This window comes from Megascapheus bottae, chromosome 16 (genome assembly GCF_031878675.1).
Source record: "Megascapheus bottae isolate mThoBot1 chromosome 16, mThoBot2.hap1, whole genome shotgun sequence".
Taxonomy (NCBI): Eukaryota; Metazoa; Chordata; class Mammalia; order Rodentia; family Geomyidae; genus Megascapheus; species Megascapheus bottae.
The window spans coordinates 31,776,467-31,788,716 of NC_143524.1; the positions used below are offsets into that span (position 1 = coordinate 31,776,467).

The following is a 12,250-nucleotide window of genomic DNA, read 5'->3' on the forward strand; positions in this document are numbered from 1 at the left end:
ATTTGAGCCACGGTGCCACTTCTGGCTTTTTGGTGGTTAATTGGAGATGAATATCATGGATCTTTCTGCCTGAGCTGGCTTTGAACTATAATCATCAGATCTTAGCTAGAATTATAGGCATTAGCTACTAGGAGCCAGCTTAGATCAAAACTTTTTTTTCCTAAATGTTATGTTAGCATACAATGCCACTCAAAACCAATTTTCTAGCCTCTCACTTGCTAAAATCAAGCCTCTACTATTGACACATTTTTTCCTGTTCCTCTAGCACAATGGAATCTTTCAAACTTTCACATTTTTCCTGCAGTCTAGAATAAATGATTCTCTTTTGTCCTGTGAAACCTATTCAACCTCTAGTTTAGCTAACAAGTTACCTCTTACTGAGGTATTGTTGTGCAGTTGTGGTGTCATCAGATTCTAACTTTTCTTTCCTCTGCCTCTCCAGTGCTATGATTGTATTTGTTAAAATATTATATTTTCTTGTGCAGGTCCTGGGGTTTTACCCATGGACTAGGCATTGTCTCTGAGCTTTCTTGCTCTGAGCTAGTGCTCCACCACTTAAGTTGCATCTCTACTTTCAGCTTTTTGGTGGTGAAATTCCCAAACTTGATCCTCAGATCTTAGCCTCTTTTTTTTTTTTTTTGCCAGTCCTGGGCTTGAGCTCAGGGCCTGAGCACTGTCCTTGGTCTTTCTCAAGGTTAGAGCTCTACCACTTGAGCCTCAGAACCACTTCCGGCTTTTTTGTATGTATGTGGTAGCAAGGAATCGAACCTGGGTCTTTGCGCATGCTAGGCAAGCACTTTAACCACTAGGCCAAACTCCCGGCCCCAGATCTTAGCCTCTTGAATGCTGGGAATTACAGATGTGGGCCACTTGCAGTGGCAAAATAGTTCCTTTTTTTTTTTTTTGGGCTAGTTCTGGGCTTGAGCTCAGGGTCTGACCACTGTCCTTGGACTTTCTCAAGACTAGAGCTCTACCACTTGAGCCTCAGCACCACTTCAGGCTTTTATCTATGTATGTGGTACCGAGGAATCGAGAATCGAACACTGGTCTTCATGCATAATAGGCAAGCGCTCTACCACTAGGCCAAACTCCCAGCCAATAGTTTTTTTTTTTTTTGCCAGTCCTGGGCTCAAGCTCAGGGCCTGAGCTCTGTCCTTGGACTCTCTCAAGGCTAGAGCTCTATCGCTTGAGCCTCAGCACCACTTCTGGCTTTTTTTCTATGTATGTGGTACCATGGAATCGAACCCGGGTCTTTGTACATGCTAGGCAAGCACTTTAACCACTAAGCCAAACTCCAGGCCCCCCAGCCAATAGTTTTTTAAAATGAAGCTTATCTCTCTTTCCTGAAATTGCCTCTTCTTCCTCAGGCTCCATTATAGGCTCTTTTTTTTTTTTGCCAGTCCTGGGCTTGAGCTCAGGGACTGAGCACTGTCCTTGGACTTTCTCAAGGCTAGAGCTCTACCACTTGAGCCTCAGCACCACTTCCGGCTTTTTTCTATATGTGGCACCGAGGAATCGAACCTGGGTCTTCATGCATGCTAGGCAAGCACTTTAACCACTAGGCCAAACTCCCGGCCCCTCTTTCTTTTTTTTTAAAAGTGATACCGGGGTCTGACTCAGGCCCTGCGTTTGCTAAACAGGCACTCTTATTTAACCCACACTCCCACCCTTCATTTAAATTTTTTATTTTTATGTATAGAGGGGTTAGTTATATTTGCCAGATAGAAGGTGCATTACTTCTCACACATTAATATCCCTTCTCATGTTCTTGTCCCCATTTCCTTCTCCCTACCCCTTCCCCCATTTTAATCTTTTAATTGACTTCAAAGCATCTTATTTATGTATGCCTTTCCCAAGACATGCTTTCCTATTTCATTTTTTTAATCTGCTCCACGATTACTACTTGACTTATTGTTATAATATTTGAAAAGCACTTTTATAAACCTGTAAGGTGATATGTACTCTCTTTTACCAATTCATGGTCTGAGTAAGTTTTGACTTATTGTACCCTTTATATTGAGTAACCAGTTTATTATGTGGCTTAAAAAAATGAATGAACAGGGCTGGGAATGTGGCTTGGTGGTAGTGCTTAGCAAGTGGGAAGCCTTGGGCTGGATTCCTCAATACCACATAAACAGAAAGAATAGCCAGAAGTGACTTTTTTAAGCCATAGAAGTGGCACTGTGGCTCAAGTGGTAGAGTACTACTTGAGCTGAAGAGGTCAGGGACAGTGTCCAGGCCCAGTTGAAGCCCCATGACCCACACCAAAAACAAAAACAAAAATAAAAAAGTCAGAGAGACTCTTATCTCCAATTAATCATGTCACACACTAGGAGAAACCACCAAGTATATTTTGGCTAAAAAAAAAAAAAAAAAAACGGGGCCGGGAGTTTGGCCTAGTGGTTAAAGTGCTTGCCTAGCATGCATGAAGACCCGGGTTCAATTCCTCGGTACCCCACATACATAAAAAATAGCCAGAAGTGGTGCTGAGGCTCAAGTGGTAGAGCTCTAGCCTTGAGAAAGTCCAAGGACAGTGCTCAGGCCCTGAGCTCAAGCCCAGGACTGGCAAAAAAAAAATCTGTAAAAAGCTTTACCTTTTTTTCCTTATAATTTTGAAAACAAATGTCTGAAGTCTCAGTGAATGATTCCTCTTAGGAACAAATATGGCACAAATTCCAGAAACGAGAACATTTATTATTATTATTGCATTTAGGCTTTTCAGTCACTATGCGATGATTATCGATCCGCCAAGGACAGTAACAATCAGATACTGGAGAAAAGTAGATATGAGAAACATCTTTTATTTTTTTCTAGAGGTGAAAATAAGTAAGATTTTCATATTTCTCACTTGTAAGATTTTTAAACTCTTAAAAATGCAACTTCCTCTTCTCAAAGCACATGCCATCTTAAAAAAAAATCTTAGCAATATACATTTGCACTTAAACATGCAGCGCCATTGTCTTCCGACAAAATTCTGCATTAAAACTCCACACACAACTTTCTGTAAATATGATCCCCCTGTACTTAGGGACTCCAAACCATATTCAGTGCAATATTTATTCTTATTTCCTTAGGAAACACAGGACCAATGATGTCTTCTGACTACAACTGTTTCCTGATGGCTGAGCAACAGTCTCCCTCTGCTTTATTTTAAAGTACTTTCTTCAACTTGCTGATATAAGGTACAACTAGAATTCAGTGAAACTTGAGGGTCCAAGTGGAGGATGGAGGAGAAATACTTAAGGTCTACCCTGTGCCATAAACTTAAGAAAAAAAATATACAAAAACAAAACAAAAAAAACCCTCAGATTTTTATCAATGCACCCTTAAGTTTTTTTTTTAATTTCTCAAAGCAGCTTAGTATCAATCAAAAGCAGTTCCTGAGTAACTGCAGTAAACAGTCCTTAAATACATATATATGCATACACACATATATATGTACATTTATATTCAAATATATTTGCAACTTAGCTCATTTGGTTCTGCCTTAATTTACCTCCCCCCAGCGTTTAGTTGAGTCAAGGTCCCTTCCTTCCCTTCAGTTCTCAATGTGCAAGTACAATAGCATATGCTCTGGGAGTTGGCATGCTGCAGCTAGTTCTCCTTTATGGGCGTCTGCATGTCTGTTAGGCCAGGTCTCCAGAGTCACCGCAGGTCAGTTTGCTCAATCTCATTAAACCATGAGCACCTCACGTCTTCTTCATCAGGCGCCGTGACTGCCATGAGTGAAGCTTGTTGTAGGCTGTCTGGAGCATTTCTTCTATATGACTTACCAACTGAAACACATGGCAGGATACTTAACAACTGGGCAAAGGCAGATGTTTGTTTCTGACCCAAATCTGGCATATGCTTTCAACTTTCTCAGCCCACAAGCACTTCCTCAATGAGGTGATCGGCAAGCCCTCTTCAAAAGTGCAGACACATTTTGCATGGAAAAGAGAAATGATTGGTACAGTGCAGTGGCTAGAAGCTCACGTGCCCTGCCAGTGTTGTGACACATTGGATTTTGGACAAAGGTGGAAGCTAGTATCAACACTGTCTTTAGGATATTAGAAAAATGCCTTACTTTTTGAAGATTGTATAATTTAGGGCCCAACACATGCTCTACCCTGAACTTTATTAGCAAGCCTCAGCAATCTTGGATCCGCCACTCTGTAAAACACTTTTTTCTTGTTTGTGTATGTTTCTGAAAGAAAAGGCCCAGGGCCTTTGCATGGTGGGAAGACACTCTTTGTCACTGAGCTATATCCCACATCCTTTTCTATGCTTTTCTTTTGTGTGTCTATGTGCTGATACCAGGGTTTGAACTCAGGACCTTGTAATCCATTAACTTTCTTGCTCATAGCTAGTACTTTTACCACTTGAGTCACATCTTCAGTACAGGTTTTTTTGGTGGTTAATTGGAGATGAGACTCTCATGGACTTTTTTGCCTTGGTTGGATTTGAACCCTAATCCTCTTAAGTCGAAGCCTCTTGAGTAGCTAGTCACTGGTGCCCAGCTACTTAGCTTTAATGTTCTTTTCCAGCCTCAACATGTCAAGAATGCTATATGGCGCTGCAAATCACAAAAAGTCTAAATAGTTTCAATGCTACACAGGTTGTCTAATGTCTATCTTAGTTTAGAACTACAGATCTTTGAATGAACTGTTCTGATTGCATCATAACTGAACATCAGAATTGCTGGTTAGTCATGATCTCTGGAGGTGGGAGGTGTCTAACTATCTGGACAGTGGCATTCAGAAGATCTATGAATTATGGTAGCCCAATACCTTTCCTGATAGCTGGATATGTATATTTCATATACTTCTGACTATATATCACATTTTATAATAAAAAAGTACATTAAGCAAGAGAAAAAAACCAAAATACTTATCTATGTAAGAGCAAAGTTAATACCATCATTTTACTACATACAAACAATTAATCCAGATGTTGCCTTACATTTGTGCTTAAATACTGTCTCCGAATTTTCTCTTGGAATGGGCAGAGCTTTGTAACTTGGAACCGTTCCAAATTATTTTTCATTTTCATTACCTAAAGAAAAATAAGAAATGAGTGAATTACAGAAATTCTTAAAGATTCTGAGAGTAATAAGAACATTACCTTGTATTTTAGGAAAAGTTCCTTTCATGTAAAAATTTCAAAAAAGGTAAAAGAAACAAATCTCTAACATCTTGGTCCATAATTAATTTTATTTTATTTTTAATTTATATGTGCATAAATATATATAAGTAGAAAAAAAACCTCAAGGACATACTATTTTTAAAAACTGCACTTGGAATTTGGGCATGGGTGGCTCACACCTGTAATCCTAGCTACTCAAGAGGCTGAGATCTGAGGACTTGAGTTCCAGCCCAGCATAGGCAAGTGGTACCTAGTGGTAGAGTGTTTACCTAGCAGGCATGAAGACCTGGGCTTGATTCCTTGGTACCACATACATAGCAAAAGCTGTGGCTCAAGGGGTAGACAGCTAGTCTTGAGAAAGCCCAAGTGCTTAGGCTCTGAGTTCAAGCTATGGGACTGGCAAAAAAAAAAAAAAAAAAAAGCTGGAAGTGCAGTCCCAATTATAGAACAACTAGCCCTAAGCACAAAAACTCAGGGACAGGGCTCAGGTCCTGAGTTCTAGCTCTAAGACTGGCACAAAATTAAAAAAAAAAAAGTTGCACTGGTGTAATGTGAACATCTTTACCTAATGCTGATCTATGTCATTGTTTTAAATAGATGTATAATATTTCAATATATAAATACATCAGATCATTAACCAACCCCTTTCTAGTAAATATTATAGGTTATAGGTCATTTCTACTTTTCAACTTTCTCAGTGGTCAGCAAACATCTCTGTAACTAAATGTCTATACATATATTTTTTTTCCCCTTTAGGGTAAATTTCTAAATGATAACTTTCTATGTCAAAGAATTTAGGAGCAGTTTTTTTTTTTTTTTTTTTTGGGAGGGGGGACAGTCCTGAGGCTTGAACTCAGGGTTTGGGCACTGTCCTTGGACACTTTTTGCTCAAGGGTAGTGCTTTGTCACTTGAGCCACAGGGTTATTTCTGGCTTTTTCTGTGTATGTGGTACCAGGGAATGGAAGCTAGGCCTTCGTACATCCTAGGCCGGCACTCTACTGCTAGGCTACGATCCTGGTCCTTAACAGCAATTTTATAAAAGGACTTTTCTTTTAGCAATGTAGCCAAAAGCAGACATTTTGAGTACCACATTTTTTTTTTTCTAAATTCAAATCAATGGGTGAGAAATGTGTGGGATTTTGTTTTTGCTTAATTGTAGCTATTATTGAGTATCAGGGAGAAACAGGCCACTTACATTTTTTTTGTTTGTTACAATACCACTAGGGATTGAACTCAAGATCTGGTAATGTCCCTTAGCTTGTTCACCTGAGGCTAGCACTCTACTACTTGACCACAGTGCTACTTTTGACTTTTTCAGTAGTTATGATTACAGGCATGAGCCAATGGAAGAAAGAACAAAAAGCATCACTTGCTATGTAGTTTAAACTATTCTCAAACTTGAGACACATGCTACTACTGTTGACTGCAACTTTCTTTTTCAGATAGGGTCTCATGTTTCTTTCTTTTTTTTTTTTTTTTGCCCCCTTCTCTTTCTCTTTCTGGCCCCGCTCGCTCCGGCCCCTTCTCGCTCTGGCCCCGCTCGCTCCGGCCTCGCTGGCTCTGGCTCGGCTCGCTCCCGCACGCTCCGGCCCCGCTCGCTCGGGCCACCACTCGGTTGGGCTCTGCTTGCTTGCTTTCGCTCTCTGTCGCTTGTTGCAGTCTCCTCTCTGTCACTTCCGGCTTGGTTGTGTATGTGGGATACCGAGGAATCGAACCCGGGTCTTTGTGCATGCTAGGCAAGCACTTTAACCGCTAGGCCAAACTCCCGGGCCCAGGGTCTCATGTTTCTTTACCCCTTCCCTTTCTCTCTTTCCTTTCGTCCTTCTCCAGTCAGAGGGCTCAAACTCAGGGCCTGGGCACTGTCTTACTCCTTGGCCTGGGCATTATACCTGAGCTGAGCTAAGGCAACTGCCCTACCCCTTGAGCCATAGCACCACTTCTGGTTTTTCTGGCGGTTAATTGGAGATAAGAGAGTTTCACAGTCTTTAGTGCCAGGGCTGGCTTTGCACTGTGATCCTCTGATCTCAGCCTCCTGAGTAGCTAGGATTATAGGTGTGAGCCACTAGGCTCACAGTAACATTTTCTAACTTCAAAATAACATAATCCATTAGTAAGGTTCTAACCTTTTCTTCTAGGAATGGTGTATTAACAGGAAAGCAGGACCAAAAATGCCGGAGAAGTTCTCCAACAGCCACATACAAATGTTTCAATTCAGACTGAATATCATTTGGCACCATCTCTGGAAAAAAAAAAGGTCCATATGATAAAAGTTATTTTCTATACAAAGTCTCTAAAAACAACCACTTAAGGTGTCAGGAGTGCAGCTCAGTAGCTGAGTGAATGTTTAACATGCATGAGGTGCCAAGCCGATTTCAGAATTGCTTCAAAGAGAAAGCAAGGGTTACTCTTCAGAGATAATGACAAAAGGACAGAAGTAGCAGATTGCCTGGTGTGCGTACGGTTTATGGCTTGCTGTGATCCTCCCTGCATAAGTGCTCCTCCAGGTGACAGTGCTGTGATGGTACTGCTAGCAGCATTACTTGAGAGGACCTGAAAGAAATGACACAAGGAAATAAATCTTCCTCTTTTGTCAGTTACCATTTAATATTTGAGTTTTATAGTAAAAGGTTCAGTTAAAAACTTTTTTTCCTGTAATAATACATATCTATAGCAATGACAGTTACCTACTTCCTTGAGGTCAAAAACAGTCTGGATAGAAAAGCTTACATTCCAGTAATATAATAATTTCCTTCCATTAGTAGTTTTGCTTTCTGACTTTAACCTGCTACATTTAAGTATGATCTACAAATATTCAATGGAAAAAGCCAGAAAAAAATACAAAAAATTTATGATGTGATCATAAGACTGGCTATCTTAGCCAGCACACCCATAACTCTAGTCACAGTTCCTCTAGTTACTTTAGGAGGCTGAGATCCGAGGACTGCAGTTGGAAGCCTGCCTGAAAAAGTCTGTGAGAGACTTATTTCCAATTAACTACCAGAAAACCGTTAGTGGAGCTGTGTGACTCACTGTGGTAGAGCTCTAGCTTTGAGTGAAAAAGGTCAGGATGAAAAAAAAAAAAAAAGCCAGAAGTGATGCTGAAGCTCAAGTGGTAGAGCTCTAGCCTTGAGAAAGTCCAAGGACAGTGCTCAGGCTCTGAGCTCAAGCCCAGGACTGGGGAAAAAAAAAAAAAAAAAAAAGGTCAGGATGGCACTTAGGCCCCCTGAGTTCAAGGCACATGAAAGACAAAAAAAAAAAAGAAAAAAACATCTTAATGTATAAGGAAGTACAGACTTCTTAGCTACGTGTGGAAAGGAGTAGTGAAGACTGGTTGAAGACAGGACTGGAAAAGTGGGCTTGTAAAGGTTCTTTTAACATTAACACATCTTAACTGGAAAAATGAATGTGATTCATTATGATAGTTCTGTGCATGCCTATAATGTACAATGATCATCCACCCTCCTCCTTTCACCACTCTTCTGCCTCCACATCCAGTCTTTATTAATCACGTTTTCCACAACCCCTCCTTTCTACCAATGCCCCCCAGTCTGGGTATGTGATTCTTTTTTCTTTTTGCCACCTAAGTTGGGGGTAGAGGAAGAAAAGGTCCTACTGCCAGAAAGCAGCACTCAATCTACTAATTAATAATAAAAGAGGCAGTGTAGGTTAAGCTGCAGTGATGAGACTGAGCATATGCTTTTAGATAAGATTTTCCCAATAAAACCAAGTATATAAGAAAATAGTAGCAAACAATACTATTTTTTTTTAATGTTTTCAGATCCTCTTTCACTATGCCAACCATCTTTTTTCCCACTTTTTGATCTTTTTTTTTCAGTTTATTTAACAGACTCCTCCCTGCCCCGCCCTGCTGGTACGACTATAGAGATTGAACTCATGACCTGTGCTCTGTCTCTAAGCCTTTTCTCTCAAGGCTGGCATTCTACCACTTAGCCACAGCTCTACTTCTGGCTTTTTGCTGGTTATTTGGCAGTAAGTTTCAGGCCCCCTGTCTGTTTCCATGGGCAGTTCCATCTTTCTCTTTGAAATAAACATCTCTTCTGCTCAAGTTTAAAAAAAAGGGGGCTGGGAGTTTGGCTTAGTGGTTAAAGTGCTTGCCTAGTATGCACGAAGACCCGGGTTCAATTCTTTGGTACCACATACATACAGAAAAAGCCGGAAGTGGTGCTGAGGCTCAAGTGGTAGAGCTCTAGCCTTGAGAAAGTCCAAGGACAGTGCTCAAGCCCTGAGCCCAAGCCTAGGACTGGCAAAAAAAAAAAAAAAAAAAAGGAAAGAAAGAAAAGTCTTTTGCATTTGTCTGCCTTGGCTGGCTTCAAGCCTTAATCCTCATGTCTTAGCCTCCTGAGTAGCTAGAATTACAAGTATAGCCAACATTTCCTAGAAGAGTGTCTATACCTAATTAAAATGTTACTGGTATAGTTCAATCTGGATGTTTGTTTAAATGGAAGAACAGTAAGAATTCTGATCTTTAAATAGAATGAGTCACATACCTGAGTTAATTTGGGTGTGTAAGCTTCCATTTCTTGTCTAATACTTTGAAATGAATTAATAATGTCCTGACTTGTTGCATACTGTAGTGATTGGATTGGAGTTGGACCATGATAATATCTGAAGGTAGAACAGAAAAAAAAATCAGAGTCAAGTGCTCAATAGCTGTTTTTCAAATACTTCAGTGATAATATATTTCCTTCTCAAGACAGAGAAATATACGACAGTTAAAATCCTTAAGGGCAATAAAAAGGGACCATAAAAATCCAAAATTTATTTTGATGATCTAGGATGATCTAGAATGATTTCCTAAGATATATGCCTCCTGAGTAGCTAGGATTACAGGCGTGAGCCACTGCACTCCCGGCTTCATCTAGTAAATTTTTTAAGAAAACAGTATGCTGTACTTTATGATTAATTAAAAAAAAAATCAAAGAATACCTACATTTGGAGAATACACCCTGTAATGAATTGTTATTAAACTATTCGGCTTCAACTTATCATTGATAACTTACCTATCCGACTTCTTGAGGTTTAGTGCAATTGTTTTAATGGAATTATTTTTTCCCAAGTCTTCATATTCAATGGATTCTTGTAGCTTTGCCTATAATTGTTAACACAATATTTTTGGTCAGTAACTTTATCTTTTTACTATGAGCTAGAGATGATCTTTTTTTGGGGGCGTTGGGGGGCTCATGGGGCTTGAATTCTGGGCTCAGCCACTGTCCGAGTTCTTTAGCTCTACTACCACCCTACCCTGGAGCCACAGAGCCACTTCCCATTTTCTAGTGGTTAACTGGAGATAAGAGTTTCCCCCAAACTTTAGTGCCAGGGATAACTTTGAACCATGATCCTCATATCTCAGCCTCATGAGTAGCTAGGATTACAGGCATGAGCCACTGTATTACTTGTGACTTTTTCTGTGTATGTGGCACCAAGGAATCAAACTCAGGGCTTTGTGCATGTTAGATAAGCACTCTACTACTAGGCAATACTCCCGGACCTCTAATCTTCTTTCTAGTCCTAGGGCTTGAACTCAAGAGCCTGAGCACTGCCCTTGGGCTTTCTCAAGACTAGAGCCACAGCACCACTTCTGGCTTTTTCTATGTATATGATACTGAGGAATTGAACCCAGGTCTTTGTTCATGGTAGGCAAGAACTATCAAACTCTGGGTCCTGTGATTTATAATTTTTTTTCTTTGGTCAGTTGAACTCTGGGCCTGGGTGTTGTCCTTGAGCTCTTCAGCTCAAGGCTACTGCCTTAACCCTTGAGCCACTGTGCCATCTCCGGTTTTTTGGTGATTAAATGGATATAAGTTTTGTGGACTTTTTAGTGCCCGGGCTAGCTTGGAACTATGATCCTCAGATCTCAGTCTCCTAAATAGCTATGATTACAGGCAGGAGCCACCATGCTTAGCCTTATAATTTATATCTTAATGTCACTTTTCTTAGTTTTAAAAATGAGTTAGCTCACTTGATTTTGAAGTACTTCATTGAATTTATTCATTTTAAATGGTGTTTTTTTTTTTCTTCCAGTCCTGGGCTTGAACTCAGGGCCTGTGCACTGTCCTTGGGCTTTTCAAGGCTAGAGCTCTACCACTTGAGCCTCAGCACCACTTCTGGCTTTTTTTTTTCTATTTATGTGGTATTGAGGAATTGAACCAGGGTCTTCATGCATGCTAGGCAAAAGCATTCTACATAGGCCAAACTCCTGGCCCCTCATTTTAAATGTTAATACATACTGAAACACAATAAACTAGTGAAATATAGAGTATTTATTTATCCCTTCACTGAAATACGTTACTGGAACAACTATTACCGAAGAACAACCTTCTTTTGAAGGCTTTTTTGAAGTTCCTGAGCTTCCTTTGTTATAAAATACCTTTTCTGTTGTTATTTGTCATGAGGCTTGAACTCTGGGCCTAGATGCTGTTTCTGAGCTCAAGGCTAGTACTACTTGGAGCCACAGTGCCACTTCCGGTTTTCTGGTGTTAATTGCAGAAGGTCTCGTGGACTTTCCTGCCAGGGCTGGCTTTCAGTTGCCAGCCATCCTCAGATCTCAGCCTTGGAGTAAGTAGCTAGGATTACAAGTGTGAGCCACTGGCTCTAGAGTCTAGCCCTGGATGGCATGAAACCTGTGATCCTCCTGTGTGCTCAGATTACAGGCATGTACCACGATACTACTTCCATAAATTTTTTGATGCAATATAGACGTTCCTCTACTTTAAATGGGACTGACTGGTAAGACCACAAACAGAACATTCTAAACTGAAAATGTACTTAATCCTGGGTAAACTATCATAAAAGCATCAAATGATGGGAGAGAACAATGGAAGGGGTAACACTGATCAAGATGCATATACTCATTACTGTGGAAGTGAAATCCGTTTGGACAACTACTTAATAAATCTTCAAAAAAAGACACTGACAAGAGACAGAAAAAAAAGGCATTCTCTGAATTATTTATTATTGTTATTTTTTGCCACTTTTGGGCCTTGAACTCAGGGCCTGAGCACTGTCCGTGGGCTTTTTCAAGGCTAGCTCTACCCCTTGAGCAACGGCATTGGCTTTTCCTGTGTATGTGGTAACAAAGGGCTTTGTGCATGCTAGGCGAGCACT

The 12,250-nt window shown here is 40.4% G+C and overlaps 1 protein-coding gene across 2 annotated transcripts in view; it reads right to left on the minus strand.

The window, feature by feature from the left end:
- Window positions 1–2,683: 2,683 nt before the first annotated feature.
- Gtf2h1 (general transcription factor IIH subunit 1) overlaps window positions 2,684–12,250 on the minus strand; it is a 29,982-nt gene continuing 20,415 nt past the window's right edge. For both annotated transcript variants that reach the window (XM_090348030.1, XM_090348031.1), the window contains 6 exons: window positions 10,147–10,235; window positions 9,634–9,751; window positions 7,585–7,675; window positions 7,249–7,364; window positions 4,942–5,034; window positions 2,684–3,776 (listed from right to left, as the gene is read on the minus strand). In XM_090348030.1, the coding sequence (XP_090204156.1) occupies window positions 3,690–3,776; window positions 4,942–5,034; window positions 7,249–7,364; window positions 7,585–7,675; window positions 9,634–9,751; window positions 10,147–10,235 (594 nt within the window). In that variant the 3' untranslated portion in view covers window positions 2,684–3,689. The remainder of the gene's footprint in view (window positions 3,777–4,941; window positions 5,035–7,248; window positions 7,365–7,584; window positions 7,676–9,633; window positions 9,752–10,146; window positions 10,236–12,250) is intronic.